This window comes from Saimiri boliviensis, chromosome 3, assembly GCF_048565385.1.
Source record: "Saimiri boliviensis isolate mSaiBol1 chromosome 3, mSaiBol1.pri, whole genome shotgun sequence".
Classification (NCBI taxonomy): domain Eukaryota; kingdom Metazoa; phylum Chordata; class Mammalia; order Primates; family Cebidae; genus Saimiri; species Saimiri boliviensis.
Window position 1 is genome coordinate 85,264,798 of NC_133451.1, and position 18,723 is coordinate 85,283,520.

At 36.3% G+C, this 18,723-nt stretch overlaps 1 protein-coding gene across 2 annotated transcripts in view; it reads left to right on the forward strand.

Annotated features, from left to right (window-relative positions):
* Positions 1 to 520: 520 nt before the first annotated feature.
* The window catches only part of GRID2 (glutamate ionotropic receptor delta type subunit 2), a 1,500,723-nt gene continuing 1,482,520 nt past the window's right edge, over positions 521 to 18,723 (forward strand). For both annotated transcript variants that reach the window (XM_074396451.1, XM_003924021.4), the window contains exon 1: positions 521 to 1,629. In XM_074396451.1, the coding sequence (XP_074252552.1) occupies positions 1,542 to 1,629 (88 nt within the window). In that variant the 5' untranslated portion in view covers positions 521 to 1,541. The remainder of the gene's footprint in view (positions 1,630 to 18,723) is intronic.

Genomic DNA, 18,723 nt, shown 5'->3' on the forward strand with positions numbered 1-18,723 from the left:
GCATAGGTTATCAAGCTATTCAATGAAATATTTTGACCAAACGTTTCACTGAAACATTTTTCTGTTTTATTTAATTATTATTATTATTATTTAAAATTTCAAGATCTTCTGTAACCTGATAGAGAAGAATTTCTATCAATAGAAAGGATTTCAGGAACCTTTCTGTATCCCGATTGCCTAAAAAATACACTGGAGACAGAAAAACAAAATCATTGTATAAAAGGTAATTAGCACGTTCTCTCCTTTTTATAACTTTATAATTGAAATCTCATTAAAAGCTTTCTAGGTCTTTATCTCCCTAAGTGACCAGGTGTCCCTAATTTGTTTTCAACCAATGTGACTAATTCCAGGCAAAGACTAGAAAAAGTCTGATACCTGTTAGAGAATAGCAAGGTTAAATAAGTGGGGTGGCTTTTTTAGGTTGCATTTAACCTCGTAAAAGAAAAAAAAAAAAAAAAAGCTTCCATGTCTTTTCTCTTACAGTCCTGCCTTTTCTCAGTCCCGGTTGAAGATTCCATGGGAAACGAGAGCACTATTTTGTTTCTCCCTTGTATTGCAGATAGGGGGAGGAGGTGGTTATTAGAGAGAAGCTCTTCCTCTCTCGGTTTCCCCCTCTCTCCGCCTGACAGCACCGCTCTCTCGCGGGCTCGCTCCTTCTCCTAGGTGATCCATTTCTAGGCAACGTGGGGCTGGTGCTGAGGCTGCCAGGCTCGCGCCTCGCTTCCTGCATCCCGCCAGGCGAACCGCTCCAAACGCATCCTGCAGCCCGCGGCGGCTTCCCTGCTCCGGCCCGGCCCCGCTGCTCGCGCCCGGCGTCACTCCCCCGCCACCGCGCCCCAGCAAACCGGCTCCCCGGGCCCGCCGCGCCGAGCCGAGCTGCGTTCCGCGCCTCGCGCAGAAAGGGATTTTTTTTTTTTTCCTGCATGACTATCCGCATTACCTTGAAGTTCACTTTTTCTACCCCTGTTGGAGAGGGCTTTCCACCCCTCCCTGGTGGAATCTGGCTGCTCCGCTTGGAATCTCCTCATCTTTCCTCTCCACTTAGATTTTGGCAGCGAAGACGAGTGATTCTCTGCGGGCTGTTGGGGCGGGGGTCCTTTTTGGTCGGGGGGTTGTAGAGCAGGGGGCACATCCGGCGTGAGGGAGCGTTGGAAGTTACGGCGGAGCTGGGACCGGAGACCCGCGGCCCCCGCGCGGCCATGGGGAAGATCTGAGCTCCAGCCTCTCCCCCCTGCCCGAGAGCAGTCGAGGCTGGAGATATTTTTCAAAAGCCAAACTGCAAACAACTCTGGCGATGCCAGAATTCCCCTCCAAGTGACACGGCTAGGCGAAGGAGGTTTCCTCAGGCTGGGCTGTTTCTGTCATTCCCTCTGCCTTTCTCGGCGACGATAAAAGGCTTTGCTCTGGCATTAGAAATTTAGGAAAAAAAAGAGAAAAAGCTGCGCTAAACTCTACTGTGACCTCAAACTCTTTGGACTGTCAAAAAAAAAAAAAAAAAATTGAAAGAAAATCATCCTCCAAGAGAATCGGCATAGGAGGAGATGGAAGTTTTCCCCTTGCTCTTGGTTTTGTCCGTCTGGTGGTCTCGAACCTGGGACTCGGCAAATGCGGATTCGATCATTCACATCGGTAAGAAAGGGCTGGTGCAGCTCGTGGTTACTTTTCCCGTTTCCGTTCGCGAAGCTTTCCCCTTTGCTTCCCCCCTCTCCGCCCTCTGTGTGTCTCGGAGGTGGCTTCAGTTCGCTGCCCCTTCTCGCTACCCTTCCCTCACACTTGCTCAGTTTTTTGGAAGGATGTGGATGCTTGAACCTCGACTTGGGCTGTTGTTTCGCGGCGAATCGTGGAATGTGGCTGGATGCTTGGGGGTCTCGAGTTGCCTTGAGTGTGTGTGTGTGCTGGGAAGTGCAGAGGGATTCTAAGTGTGTGAGGAAAGGGAGTTTAATTGACTCTTCTCTTCCATATTTTTTTCCCGGATGTACATTTGCTCCATTGGAACAATTATCTTTGGGTAGCAGAGATGTCACCTGTGAGATGAAAAGAACTGGGCTGGGTTGGGGGGTAGGCAGGGGGAGCTCCCTTCGGATCGAACAGGTGGTTTTGCAACGTGAGCCTGCTGAGTTCGCCGCAGCGTGGTGAGATGGTGCCGGGGTGCCGGGTGTGCCCCCAGCCTCCCTTTCCTCTCACGTCCTCTTGGCTTTATGGTCCTCGCGTGGAGTCTCTGAGACGGTGGCGGGAGGGGCTGGCGGCAGTGTCGCCAAGGACTGGGAGTCGCGTGCCTCGCCTCCTCGGACACGCTCCCCGGGCCTGGCGCGGAGGCGAAACTGGCCCCGGGCGCCTGGGAAAGGCGGGGAAGCGAGAGCGCGCAGACCGCTCCCGGGGGCTGCCTCGCAGATATCCGCCTCGCCTAGCGGCGCCTTGCCGTCAACTCCGAGTAGCAGCGCAAGGCAGGCAGCTAAGGCGACGGGACGACGGCGGGCCCCGCTCTGAGAAAGACTGCCGAGCCGGCTCCGAGATGCTCTTGGCCCCACCTATTGGCAACCAGACCGGCCGGGACTGGCCGCGGCGGACTGGCGGACGCGCAGGCGGGCGGGGGGCTGCGCGTCATTATCATGCATAGCGCTCTCAGCTTCAGGCTTCAACTCTTCTCACTTGCTAATCCGTGAGAGCTGAGCGGAGACAGGCTCTTGCAGCCTTTTCTGCGTTAATGCGACGATTTCTTTTTCGGAAATTCGCCAGCAAGGTTTCTTTGCTGGGCTGCAGAGAGGTCCCTTTGGGGGAATTTTTCTGGGCACAGGACTTTTATCTGTACGCATGGCTTGGTGTTCTGCAAATTGAGGCGACAGATGGGTCACAGCTTCTCCCCTTTCTGTACCCCGGCTTCACCACCGCGCAACACACACATAGACACACATGTATTCCTGGTAGGCGAACCTGCTGCAGGTGGCAGTTGTGCCCGCCCAAGCGAGGGATTTCTGCCCGACGTGCGCGCCCACAGTGGCCAGCCCCTCAGCTCCAGGGGGCTTCCTCTCTTGGTCTCAGAGGCCGTCTTTGTAAACATGTCTGCCATTCTCTATCATTTATATCAGTAGAACTGTCTGTCTCTGTGCAAGGGGTAATGAGGTCAGGATACAGAAAACCTAGCACTTGTGAATTAAGTAAATCAAGCACTAATAGCTTGCCTACTGGATCCCGTTTTGCCTGGGGGCTACCAGTGCCTGCAGATTCAGAACTTTTCAGCGAGAAATTATGGTCTCATTGAGTGGTTCAGCAATGTTCTGATAGAGTTCAGAAATGAACTATACTCCTTTTAAAGAAATAGCATACATTTATGTCCTATTGTAAATGATTGGAGAAGGAATGCAGATATACAATCATAATAGTTTTATATTCATTTTTTGATTAAGGGTTTCTGATGTAGGCTCCTTATCTCTGAGAAGAAAAAGCTTGTGGAAAAGGCTTATTTTATTGCATATTCTGTAGTCTGCACGATAAAGACATTATTTACAAATACCTACAGCTTCTGCTATCCTTACGAATAAATACTATTTTGCAATGCAGTCTGGACATGTGTTTCAAAATAGAACAAAACTGTTTTGTTTTTTTTTTTTTTTGTTTTTTGTTTTTTTTTTTAGTTGCATACTGTTTTTGTCAGAGCGACTTGGCTTACTTATTTATAAACACCATTTAAAAAAAATGAATACAAATTACAAATTTCTTTAGAAGGTTGGTCGTATATATTAACTGTGTACAGCAGATGTATATATTAACTGTGTACAGCAGATACAGTTACTTTTGACCAATTAATTTGACTCGAATGCAATTAGTACATTTGATGAGAGAATTAGCTGCTTTATAGGCTACCTAATATTGTCTTGAAGCTAGCAAACTATCTTTTGTAATATATTGGAAAACATTAACTCCTAAATTAAAAAAAATAATGACCATGGATAGTATGTGTGTAATTCAGTGCCTCCATCCCCACTCTCAGCAAAAGTATAATAAATTCAAAACCGAATATCCATATTAAAATGGTAAAGCACCAGTTAACATAAATTGGATTAGTTTACTTACTTGGTTGAATAGGAAAAAAATTAATTTTCTTTAGGAAGTGATTGCTTTCATTTAAATATTTAATGTAAGAAATATGCTTATGGGGAAATGTATTAGTTCAGGACTAAAGGAATGAAAGTGATGAAACTGGAGGGAAAGGGAGTATTTCACCTCCGGAGATAGAAGGAGATATCCATAAATGAAAGGTTTTCCTAACCTCATGTAATGTGTTCAAGCAGAAAGGAGCTGCAATATATAGTTCAGTCAAAGTGGAAAGATAAAAAGATAAGAGGTTTTTTAATATATTGAATTATTTTGGTATTGAAGCAAATTGTATATATATGAAAATTATCTCCTTTCTCTTTCTTTTCATTTTTTACCTCATGTGGGTAATGATTGAAATTAAAATGTATTTATTTCAGTCAAAAATGTGCAACTTTATAATTATTTCAGTATCAAATCATATTTTAAAAATGTTTAATTATTACATATATTTGTTTAAAACATATCCAGACACATATACACAAATATATAGTATTTAAAAATGAATTACTCGGATTGTGATCTTCTTTGGCCCAATAAAAGAAAGGTCTTTTGACATATAAAAACTATGCAATTTTGAATTATGCTTCTACTTTGAGCCTATGCATTGATTGAGTAATTTCATCAGACCCACATTACTTGATTGCTTAGAAGTTTCCTAATGATCTGCATGTTGTAGGAAGAATCAAAAAGTCGTGAGTGGAATGGCAATGATACTGTGTTTTATGAGGCTATTCAGAAGTTGCTCTGATTTATGTAGCTAGAAAGCTCCAAAGTCTTTGAGATTAGCCACGCTGACTGCTATTTTCTTCATACATCAGTCGTCCCACACTGTTTACTCCCTAAACACAACAGGCGTTTAGAGCACTGCTTTAATTAAGCAGGGATTAGGTGGCATTTCCAGTGAACTGCACAGTTTGTGTTTTGCTTCATATCAACTATGGATGATCTCATGTTTTAACATTTTAATATATGCTCCTTTCTTTATCTGGTTCCTGTGCTCACAGAACTGATTGTAAATTAGCTATCCTCAGTTATATATCTCCACAAGGGAACACTCAAATAGTGTACTTATTCACATATTACACAGATCACTAGCATATTTTTGTTGAGATCAGTCATAGTAAAATAATTTCTACATGGAGAAGGAAAGATACATTTATTCTTGTTTTTCTTGTCAACAAATGATACTTTATCCTCTGAAATAATAATCAACTGTGATATTGTATTTGAGAAACTTAAGTCAATCCATAGAATACTTTCATTACGAGAATGTTCAAATTGAAGTATAAAATCAGGTAAATAAAATGTGTCAACACATTAAAAACAATAACAGATTGTGAATGTAAAATATCAGTTGTTCTTACTTCTGCAGTAAAGATTATTTTGTCAATTACAGAATGTAAAGGTATTCCCAGAAGATGTGGTGTTCTACCAATTTTTTTTTTTTCCAGTTGGCTACACTATTTGCATTGGTTAATGATAACCCCCAGGACTCCTCAAGGACTTTTTGCCTTGTGTAAGATATTGCAATACTATTTTATCCTTCTTCTTCCCATAGTTGCTGTTTGTTCTTGAAGTTCTTGGTATCTGTGTAAACTTCTAGAAAGTACTAAGGGACTTGGCTTTACTATTATTCTTCTCTGTATCATTAATACAGTTATTTGAAGCTCAATTCAAATGTGTATTAAGTTAGACAATGTTGTTATTAATGAAAGATATCAACTTTGACATGACTAATAAGCTATTACACTAAGGACCTTTGCTTTCTGCTCCAGGTGAAATGTACATCCACTAAATATGTTATAAGTTTTAAGCCAAATATGAATACAAATCAAGGTGATTAACTTTTGATTTATTCAAAAATAAAAACCAGTTGAAATTATTAGGATAAATGGAAGATACATTTTATTCTATTCTGATAGCTCAGGCTAATTTTATCATATGATAATATTACGTTGATGGGCCATTGCAATTTTAAAACCACATGTTTTATTCTAGAAGGTTTTTTTTTTCTTCACTTATGTATATTACTTTATTTTTAAAAAGTACGATATTCACATTTCTACTGGATTATCATGATATTTTAGATTGTAGATAGCATATTGGTGAGTTGCAACACATAAAAAGGATTACTACAGTATAATGTTTATTAGAAAATACATTTATGGCCTATAAAGATATCTTTGCCATTAGGTGTCACTGCATTCTGAGCTGTTACTGTTATTTTTTAAAATTTTTTTGTAGTACTACTTAAAAACCATATGAAATATTTTTTAAATTCTCAGAAAAAAGTAATTTGTGATGCTGTAAGGTATAGATAGTTTTTATTTTCAAGCTAGAAAAATAAAATATTATCCCTGTCTCTTATTCTTGTAAGAATTTAATGCTAGGACATATCAACACACCTGATACCCTCTAAAAAAATTAGATTTCTAGACCTAGTAATGCAATTGTTTTCTCAGATTTAAAATACAAGAGAAATATCTTCTTAAACTACTACTTATTCTCTATGAATAAAATCTAAGACATTAGGAAGGATGCAAGTATGCTTAATACTGCTGGAGTAAACAGACATTAGTGAATAACATAGTCTGTTAAGCAGTTTGTGACTGTGGTAGCTCTGCTTACATGTGGGATACTTGAGGTTCCAAACCGATTGTTGTTTGTGAGACAAAACATATGAAAATAGAGTTGTGCAAAAAAAAAAAAAAACCATGGATACAAATATATCTAAAAATAATGTCAACCATTGAGTTTTATGAATGACCATATATGTTTTGAGATAATTTTTGCCTGGTTAATTGTATGTGTTGTATATATGCACAGTTCCACCTCCATCAACACTATCACTGCAACTTCCACAATCATAAGGTTTGTGTGGCCATGTAAAATTCATGACTATTCTCACATAGTAATTTCTTTGTTTTGTAAAAAGTGCAATCTTCCTTCTAGCATATTTCATCATAAGAATAATGAAGAATGAAATTTAGGGCAACTTTTAATCTGATAATTTAGTTTTAACATTAGCAAACTCACATTATTGGAGAAAGCAACACTAGCTTAAATGAATTAATGAAAAGGCTGTCTTATGTTAGATTTTGCCCCATGCTAAAATTCATTAATTATTAGTTGGAATAATGTATTATTAAAAACTCAGAGTAAAATTAAATTATTAGACAGATGTCTAAAAGGTAAGAAAAATACTAAAGTAGTTCTGGAATTTATTATTAGAACATCTGTGGATTCACGTAATTTAAATTGGTGAATTTTAGTAAATAATGTGGACACACATTTCAGAGAATTTGACAAACATACAGGAAATGTTAAAATATAATTAAGATGTATTCTGGATTATAATTTAGAAGGTTTTGGACTAAATTCCAATTTATAAATAGCTAATTGAATATATTGGAAAGTTATTTAATTAGTCTTCATTTTTATCAACCTAAAACAACCCTAAAACAAGATTTAGACTAATGTTCACTTAATCTCTAAAATTACGTGAACCAAATGAAGAACAATTGCTCTATTTAAGGAGTAGCATAAAGGAATTGGGAGAAGAGATACAGTCAAGTATGGTTCACATAGTTATACTTAATAGCTGCCTCACAGTGAACTTCAAAAAAGAAAATACAAGGGGAAATAGGAAACATAAAATCTTAATCATTCAAATTAAGGACTCTTGGAATTGAAGATTTTTTTGTTGCAAACAAGAATTATATATGATATATTTCTTCATCAGATATTCTGGATAACTAGTATCAGATTGAGAGAGCTGGATTTGTTTTTTGTTTTTGATTTTGTTTTTGTTTTGTCTATTATTAGTACTAAATTGTTACCCGCAGGGCTACTCCTATAGAACACCACAAAATTCATGTTTACTAACACTGACTGGAGGGATGAATAGTCTTATGTATTAATGAGGACTGTGTATGTACACTTGCCTTTAGAATTTGCAAACTGGAAGTGCATCAGGAATATTAACATATGCTTGATATCACTAAAAACAAAAAGTAGAGTATAAATAAAACAACCAAATCAAAGTTCTTCACAATGCTGGCTTCCTGCTTCAGACTTTTATGCTTTTATCCTGGTGGTGTTCACCAAGTAGTCATCAATATGAAGCTGAGGCTGGGTTGACCCACTGACAGCCTCTTGAGTAGATAGAGGGAAGCCAAATGAACACCAGAAGCTAAGCACCAAAGTTCTACCTATGGTGTTACATATTCTTAAATAACTCTGTAGTCAAATTCCTCATTAACAAATTTTTTAATGAAAAATATTAGGTGATAAATTATATTACAATAGCAATTCACATATATTTTTCTTCAAACTAAAATAATTAAAAGTACTATTTAAAAAAAAATCTTATTTTATTGCTCAGAGTACCTGATTTTTCCTAAGTAAGCTTAAATAAGATATTTGCTTCATTAATAAAGTCATTATAATTCTAGAACTTTGTATTCCTGAAACTGTATGGTAATATAAGCATTACTACCAACATGCAGTATGTGTGCTAATTGAGAGAATATTTGAATCTACTTTGTATAAACATTGTTTTTAATCTCTAAAATGTTGAACAAACAAGCTATGTTTTTGTATTTAAGAAACTTATGTTCTTAAGGAAAAAGGCAACCAGATAAGAAAATATATAATGTAATGTCAAGTATTGATAAATCCTATGAAGTAAAATGAGGGAATGAATGGTGACAAAGTGTGCTCTCATTGGAACAGAGACTTGATTCAGAGAAAGGATGTGAACCATGTGGATAGCTGATGAAGAATAATTCAGTCAGAGGATATAGCAAGAATGATGGCCATGAGATAAGACACTAAGAAAATCCTCTTAGTTTATTCAAGAAATAACTTCAAAGCCAACCGGAGTACAGTTCAGTGAGAAAAGCAGGAAGTGGAAGTTAGAGGTCTGAAAAGGCACTGGGGAAGATTCCGTAGGGAGTTATAGGTCATGGTAAGGTATTTAAATCTTCTAGATATATTTGGGTTGAGATAAAATGTGTGATATGAAAGGTTTGTGTTTTAGAAAGATTGCTTTGGCTTAAGTGCACTGGATAGAGTAGAAATACAAATTGACAGTAGCTAATTGGATTAAGGTGGTAGTTTTAGCTAAATGCACAGTTGTCAGATTGTGGACATAATTTGAAGATAGGAAAAACAGGATTTTCTGATAGATTAGTCAGGTGGGAGAGATCCAGAGACAGTAAGAGGCATCCAAGGTATTTTACCCAAATAAATGGGGGAAATGTGTTACTATTAACTAATGGGAATATGGGGATATGAGCAAATTTTGGGTACAAATCAAAATGTACATTTATTAAATTTTGTATTTCTATTAGACAACAAACTTGAGAGTTTACATTGGAAGCTTATTATTTAGAGGTGAATTTGGGATTTAAGCTGTACATTTGGGGAATACATCATTGTAAATATAGACTGCTGTGAGAATGGCCACAATCAAAGAGTTAAAAAAAAGCAGTAGATGTTGGCATGGATGTGGAGATCAGGGAACGCTTCTTCACTGCTGGTGGGATTGTAAACTAGTACAGCTGCTGTATAAAACAGTGTGGAGTTTCCTTAAAGAATTAAAAGTAGAACTACCATTTGATCTAGCATTCCTACTTCTGGGTATCTATCCTGAGGAAAATAAGTCAGTATTTGAAAAAGATACCTGCATATGCATGTCTATAGCAGCACAATTCACAATAGCAAAATCATGGAAGCAACCGAAATGCCCATCAGTCACCAAGTGGATAAACTCTGATATATAAATATATATATATATTATATGTGTATGTGTGTGTGTGTGTGTGTATGTGGATGAGATTAGAGACTCTTATTCTAAATGAAGTAACTCAGGAATGGAAAACCAAACATCATATGTTCTCACTGTTATGTGGGAGCTAAGCTATGAGGACTCAAATACATAAGAATGATACGATGGGCTTTGGGGACTTGCAGGGAAGGGTGGGAGGGGGGCAAGAGATAAAAGACAACAAATATGGTGCAGTGTATCTTGCTCAGGTGATGGGTGCACCAGGTTCTTAACGAATCTCCACTAAAGAACTTACTCATGTAACCAAAATACTAGCTGTACCTCAATAACTTATGAAAAAATAAAATTTAAAAAAGAAAATAATGATAATAAATAAATAAATAAAAATAAAGGAACGGAGGGGAAGGCATGCAGAGAAAGAAGAGTTCTAAGACTATGTCATTTAGCATTCCAAAATTTTGAGTACAAGGAGAGCAGGGGGATGGAGGAAAAGAGAAAAATCAGTGGTCTGTGAGATAGAAGGAAACCAGGAATACATGGTATTCTGGAAGCTATGTGAAAAAGGTATTTCTGGAAGGAGAAAGGAGAAATGCTGTTAAACTGAATGTATGAAAATTGAGATTTGATTGCTGGACTTGAAAATGTTGAGGACAAAGATGACTTTAAAGGAAGTGCTTTTAATGGGCTACAAGTGACAAAATACTGATTGTACAGACTCGAAAATTTAATAGAATATAAGGAATTCTATGAGTTTTGTCATAAGAAAGTGGTAAGGAAGGGAATATTAGGCAAATATTTTCTTTTACAGCTGGGCATTGATATATATATATATATATATATATAATTTTTTGAATATTCAATTATAAGAGAATTATCAGTAAAATAATTTAAAATTGATACCTCTTTTTCTTTCAACTTATATAATTCCTGAGTTTGGATATAAAACGTTCAGATAACAAGGAAACCTGTTTTTTTTTTTCTTCTTTTTTTTTTTTTAATTTGAATCAAGTGATACCAGGCCAAACACACTGACATTAACCTGAGAGAGAAATTTAGAGTTTAGATGTCCTCTCTGAAACATAATCTATTAATTGTTCTGCATTTAGCTTCATTTACTTTCCAAGTTTGCCATTCAAATTTAATAGAAATTTTTTATCTGAACTTGAATAGATTACATTTTACATACTATTGATATAACATTACAAGTGCCATAAATATTTAGTCATTTAGTAATGTTTTAATTCCAGAACCACACAATATTTCTATTCTGTTAGTAGTATTAAAATAACATAAAATTCCTTTGTTATAATAGACAAATTTAAATCGATTATAAGTTTCCTCTGAGCAAATTATGTTATGAATTTGATTTGCTTAAAATATCACTTTGGAAACACTTTTTACGAATTTTTAATGTGTTTCGGTACAATGAAGATATATGGGTTAAGGATCCTTAATCCAAAAATCTGGAATCCAAATGCTCCAACATTGGACACTTTTCAGCACTGACATGATGCTATGAATGGAAAATTCCACACCTGACTTAATGTGATGGATGCACAAAATTATAAAAAATGTTATATGAAGTTAACTTACGTTCTGGCTATGTGTATCAGGTATATATGAAGCATAAATGAATTTAATTTTTACATTAATCCCATCCCCAAGATAGCTCATTATTTATATGCAACTATTCCAAAATCTGAAAAAATTCTGAAATCCAAAACATTTCAAGTCCCAAGCATTTCAGATAAAGGATATTCAACCTGTAGTAATTATGTGGCAAAGTTTATCATTGCAGCATAGAAATTAAATAGACAAATTAATGTGGCATATCATATGATTTCTGTGACACATTTAAATATTTCCTTTTATGGATCTTTTACTTATTTGCACTATATCATGGGTGATACATTTTCAGTCATAGATGGACATGAGGAAAAGGAAGGTTCTAAATATACTAACCTCAGAATTCAGCCTTTTGAATATGAATCTTAGTTCCTTGATTAGTATTAATATACTCATAAGTTGTATATATTGATTTTGCATCTAAAATAATAAAATCAGTACTAAAATAAGCATGCTAATAGCAGGTGAATTAAATTTCCTTTGTGTTTTTTGTTTGTGTTATGTCCTCTGTAAAAACATTTTGTCTTGTGGACACAATGTGATATGGATGTCACATGGCTGTTTCTGCTTTGTTACATCTGTTAATTGATATGTAAATAAGGAATATTTGAATGATGAGAGGATAGGAGTCTTATGGTTTGAGCATAACAATGACTGCCCCCAAAAAAAGCAAACTGTTCTAGCTGGGGCTTAGGAACTTAATTAACGAAATACAGAACATCAAAAGATATTTTTTATTTATTAGTTCAGAGCTTCCTGGGGTGGTGAAATATCATTTGAAGGAAATACTATGCAAACTTAAATTCAAACTTAAGTTGGAATGAACACCTAAAACTGGTGATGTGTTTATTGTACATAATTTCAACATCATTAAAATGTTATGCTGTGGATTGGCTTAGTATCTTAAAAGCCAAAGACCAGGTAATTGCTTAGTAGCTGTGACGAAACAAAAGAACCATTCCTAGTCATGCACAGTGGCTCATGCCTATAATCTTAGCACTTTGTGAGGCCAAGGTGAGTGGATTACCTGAGGTCATGAGTTCAAGACCAGCCTGACCAACATAGTGAAACCCCATCTTTACTAAAAATACAAAAATTAGCTTGGCGTAGTGGTGTGCTCCTGTAATCCCAGCTACTTGGGTGATTAAGGCAAGAGAATTGCTTGAACCCAGGAGGTGGAGGTTACAGTGAGGTGAGATCGCGCCTTTGCCCTCCAGCCTGGGAAACAAGAGCAAAACTCCATCACACACACAAAAAAGAGAACCAGTTCTGTTGTTCTATTGCATTAAGTTTAAAGTGAATTAAAATCTAGGACTGATTCCTCTTTCTGATACTCTCCGCAATCTAACAAAAAACAAAATTGTGTTAGTGGTGTAGTGACAGTTGCTGTCTTGCTACTCAGAATCCAGACCTTCTTTGCTGCTTCTATATATGGAAATAATAGGAAACCATTTAATTTTCTTTTTAGATATACTAACAACTCTCAGCCTAGCCCAAAGGAAGCATGACCTACGTAAGAACCGTTATACGTTTCTTCTTAAATTATTTTTCCATTTTTAACACCTTATTAATGTGGATGATGCTTCATGAACTTAAGAGGGACTGCTCTTGTGTTCTCTGGTAGTGTAGTCATGATGAGTTTTGGAAATTTTCTATAATTCATTAATTTCAAGATGAGAAATTATGAGTCAAAGAATCTCATATTCTATTTGCAGAACATACTGATTTCGGGTTACATGAAACCTAACATGTGACACCAGATTTTTTTAGACCTATTATGTAGTGATTGGAATACAGAACATTGGAGCAAGACACTTTTCATATTCTTAGAACTTTCAGGAGTATCTTCCTTCTGAGAAAAGATATTTTTTTAGACCTCTTATGTGGTTATTGGAATACAGAACATTGAGACATGACACTTATCTTATCCTTAGAACTTTCAGGAGTATCTGACTTCTGAGAAAAATGTTATAACATTAGGAAGCTGAAGGTAGAACAATTTGGAACTCCCAGCAGAATGACTGTGGTCTCCTGTGGCACTGGAGATTGTGATAATTCAATAAATGCTATCTTTATGGTAGCCTGAAGGTGCCATGAAAACATATATTTCAGAAAAAAACATATGAATAAGATCAGGAGGTTATCACATACAAATGGTCTTTATTTATAGTAGAAATCTCTTTTCTCAGCTTTCTAATCATTCACCATATTGTAGCTATAGGCTACAAAGTACATACAATCATGGCAATTTCAGAGCTTATGAAGAATGTCTACTATTTTCCTCTTTTTTTTTTAAATAGATGTCAGTAGTTTTTATGCAAGCTTAAGTAATGAAGGAGGAGGTGATAAGATGTGGTTATTTTGTGATTAATGAAGCTAATGAAATCTTTTCTAAATTTAATAGCATATATCAGATATTCCACTAAGCATGATTTCTTGGGTATAGAAAAATTAAATTGCCTTTTTTACTCTCACTTGCAAAGTTAATAGTACACTGCTCTTTCATATTACTAATCTATCCTCATTGCTATATATATAAAACATCATTGAAAATGACAGTTTTATGACTTTTGACATTTGTGACATTTGGCAATTACAGAAAAATCTACCCCATAGCAGAAGTAAAGTTTCTTTACAAGTGGCATAACTATTATCAGGAAAACATATTTATATCGACTTATATAGGTATAAATGAGAACAGGAAAAATACTGAAAAGTGAACATAACAGATAGTTCACAAGATAACTGACCAACGCTTCTATTTTTCTCCACAAAAGTTCTTGCTGTGGTTAATAAACAGTTAATAAATAGCAAAACTGGCTGCTTTGATTTTTTCTTTTTATTTTTCCTGTTTACTCTTCAGTGGCAATACTAATGAGCAGTGAAATGGCCAAAAGCAAGGAAAAAAGAGCAAAGGGTTTTAGATAATCTATAAACCAGAAAATCAGTCCCTGGCTGCTCCTGTGCACAGGCTTACTGAGAAGAAATAGTTTTATTTTCTCAAAATATTACCCAGATTCTGAAGACAGAATTTGCTGTTGGCTGCTGAGTTGGGAAGATGAGTGAAGCTTTTAGGCCACCAAAGAAGAATAAGCTGAATGACTCTGACGGGGAGCAAAGTGAAAAATATTATCACTGAGAAAATAATTGCCCTCCAATGGCATTGCTGCTGACAACTAGGGTCCCAGTGATTGCCATCATTATCTACGGTGGTATTTTTTATTAAAATAAAAATATAAATTGCAGCTATACTACTTATACACTTTAGGTAATTATGTATAAACTGGGTTGGATTGATATTCCTATCAATGTACATTGAGTATTGAGCATCTACATTGTATGTACCCAGTGGACATCCTTTTGATAGTATATTATAGACCGTGAAGAGGAATTTGAATATTACACTCTTTAAAAGGAACTGTGAAGCACATGACAATGATAAATGCAAAAATCTGCTGAGCAATTAATAGAGGGAAAGGAGGGAAGAAGAGAAGGTGATGTGATGGAGAGGTACATAGTTTCAACATTATTGATGATTGATGGTGTTTTATTAAGTTGGGTGGTTGTTTCACAAGTGTTAGTTTTGTGTGTGTGTGTGTGTGTGTTTGTGTGTGTGTTTTGTAAAGTAATAGTATATCTGTTGTTACTCTGTGCATAGAGAAATCGACTGGTTAAGTTCATTTCCACTTTGGTTAGGAAATACGTCTTTTTCTTTTAGGCTGCTCTGTCAGGTAGGTTGGCTCAGTTTCCAACCCTCTGTGGAGGGAAAGAGAGTGCATATTATATTCCAGGAATATTTTTGTTGTTGTTGTTGTTGTTTTGAGACAAGATCTCACTCTGTCACCCAGGCTAGAGTGCAGTGGCACCCTCATGGCTGTCACTTGAGCCTCCCTTATGTTTGTATGTTTTGTAGAGGAGGTTTCCTCATATTTCCCAGTCTGGACTCAAACTCCTAAACTCAAAGGATCTGCTCACCTCAGCCTCCCAAAGTGCTGGGATTACAGGCATGAGAACCACACTCAGCCAGCAGGACTATTAAATAGCAAGTCAGAGAAGAATTCAGAAGTCTGTCTTTGAGCACAGTGATCTCTGTGATGGAGACAACAATCAAGTTGCCTTTCTCTACTGTTTAGAACAGCATGTTTGAATCTTTGTTTCTTATTTGGTGTAGGCAGGAGCACTGTTAAATATTCAAATCAAAGAGAAGAGTGGAAGGAATGTACAGAGAACAACTGGTTTGATGCTAGAGAGGTAGTTGGGCATATTTCATGTCTTGAATATTTCATAATATGTATTTTAAATGAGAATGTATAATATTTTCGTTAATGATATTATACTAGCATTATTACCTTCTATCTCACCCTTGGATAAGAATATATGAACAATTCTTTTATGACATATTCTTAGAGATACTTACTTCTAAGAAGTGAATTTTTTTCTTTATGTTATATGGATGCTATACTTGGTTTGATTAATCAAGTATAATTAATAAAGAGTCTAATCCACCTAAATGATTTTTTTGATATTTTAATGTTATGTGTCCTTCACTCCCAATTCAAAGTAAGGTGTACTGTAATGATGAAAGAAAAAAGACCTTCTTGCAGACAGTTGAGCTTCATGATATGTCCCTTGATTGAATTTCCAAGTGGAATAGTTCATTTTAATCTGTACACATTGGAAGCAATGAGAGGAAGAAAAATTTCCACGAAACAAGCTTAGAGGGAGGAAGGAGGTTCTTTTAGAATCTCAGGTCATTCAGGCCTTTGACCTGAAGATTAGCAGGGGAGATGCCCGGGGAAGCTAAGGGGATCTCAACACTGCCATAACCTACCTCTTGGAAAATAGCTATCTTCAAGTTTTGGTGCCATTTAGATTGTACCTTTTGTGCTTCTGGTCTGGACAAAGCAGAGGAGAAATAATACTGTCATGTAAATAAGGGGATCTATGTTTGGAAAGTCAGAGAAAATATTTTACTTCTCTTTGAATTTCAAGGACTAATACAGTATCTGTATTAGTCAGAACACATACAGTTATGAAATTTTACTTTGATTGTTACATATCTATATTTGATTCAAAGCCTAGTTTTTCAGTTTTAATTGGGAGTAATAAAAATAGCTCCACCTTGTCTGGGTCATTTTTAGGATGAAAAGCCATTATTTCCATAAATATGCTTATTGAACTCTCAAATATTCTGTAAATATAAGAGATGAAATACTGGAACACTGCATTTGTGTTTCTATTTTTCAAGTATCCCAATTTACCTTTAAGAAAATACAAAGCAAAGTCAATTTTGCCATCAGATTTTCTACTCTTCAGTGCAGTGAATTAAGTTATAATCACCCTCACCCCCTGAACAAAAATTCCATTAAAATCACTTAAGCCGTTTTTATTTTGGGTGAAAAAAATATGTGGCCAGTCTAAGTATCTTGTTTTATACTTTGGCTCTTATGGAAGAAAGAAAAATTTGTTTGCCACTGTCATGAGAAAGTGTATCTGGCAGGGACACAGTCTGATCAAAGCTGTGAAGTTATGAAATAATCTGGCAAAACAGGGAAGTGGCAGTTAATTCTATTGGAAAGAAACCTACAGTTACAATTTGGAACATGGCAATAAAGGAGACTAGAAGTTAAGAAGATCCCTGTGGGATCGAGTAGGAATTCTCTAGATAACGTATGTTAAGAGATGCCAGTTTTGTGTTATGAGCTCTTTATTGGACAACATGGCAGAGGGAGACTAATTAAAAGACCCTGACAGTACTCCAGGTGTGTGGTGATGAAGGCTTGTGCCAGGCAGCGGCTAATGGAAATAGAGAGAATTTGTTTAGGAGAGAGGTGAGAGAGATTGTAGCCAGTGAGATTGTAACCACTGATCATTCTTTTGAAGCGGGAGTAAGAACAGAAAATTCCATATAGGAAACAAAGAAAGAGGGAACATTTTGGGAGTGAAATGGAGTTCAGTTTGAACTCAAAATGATTTTGGCATAACTGTGAAGTATATATCCCAGACAGTGGCTTCACAATGATCTCCTTTCCTGCCTCAGATGGAGAAAATAAAGATCATTTTTCATAGTGATCATTCTATTTTGACCTAAAAAAGGAAACTGTTTTTTTCAAGTCATCTTTTTCTAACATTTCCTCAAATCCACGTGCCTCGGCCTCCCAAAGAGCTGGGATTACAGGCATGAGCCACCACACTCAGCTGATATTACCTACTTTTGAAAATATTTCTTATTTCTTAGTATTTCTGTTTTTTACTATGAGTGTACATTTTTAAATCAAAGTCTGGGCCTAATATTAAGAGAATGGCACTATTAATTTATTCGATGTCAATATCCAGTCAAAAGAGTTTTAAAACAGAATGATCTTTGACAGAATATTAGGTTGTCAAATATACAATAGAAAGATACTTTTTATTTCTCCTTCATAATTTTCTTTCTAGTTTCTTGTTGAAAGTAGAATCCTCTTACATAAATTAATAGAATTACATAGAAGGATTGAAATATTTTTGCAGAATTTTGTGTTCTTTAGTTACGTGCTCTCTGAAAACATAATTAACTAGAGGAAAGGAAACTTGTGCTCCAAGAATGATAGAAGTAAAGCCTGAAATGGGACAAAGGTCTCATTTAGAACCAAACTAAAGAGATCTTGTTGGGACTTCAAGCCTCCTTTTTCCCCCTCCCCCAGAAGACTCTACCTTCATTGTTAAGGACCTGTGCTTCCTGGTAAGAAGAGATATTTGCAAATACTGATCTGCAGTTGAAAGAATGTGAAAGCAGAGGCAGTGTGCTTGTGTGTGTGCAAAAACACTGTTCAGACTGAGAAGTGGGATAGAGTGGATACAGATAAGCCAAGTCTTCTATCTCTGCATCTTTGTTCAGAGTCTAGCTTTTCAGCATGTTTTTATAATTTGTAGAGTCAATGCTAACTTCAATAAAAACAGTTTAGATATGAGATTATTGGAACCTAATTTTAACATCTCATTATTTTTTGTTCTTAATAAGTCAGTCCGTTGTAAAAGAGCCAAGAATGAAGAATCGAGTGCTCCAATGGGAAGAAAGGCTCTCAGCATCTCTCTCTTGCTCCCAGGCTGTCTAATGAATATCAAGGTAGATTACATATAAGAAATTTAGAACCAATGGAGCATAACTTGAATGAGTTGAGTCAGTAAAAAATTGTAATGATTGTTAATTTTAATAAGCAGAATAGGATAGA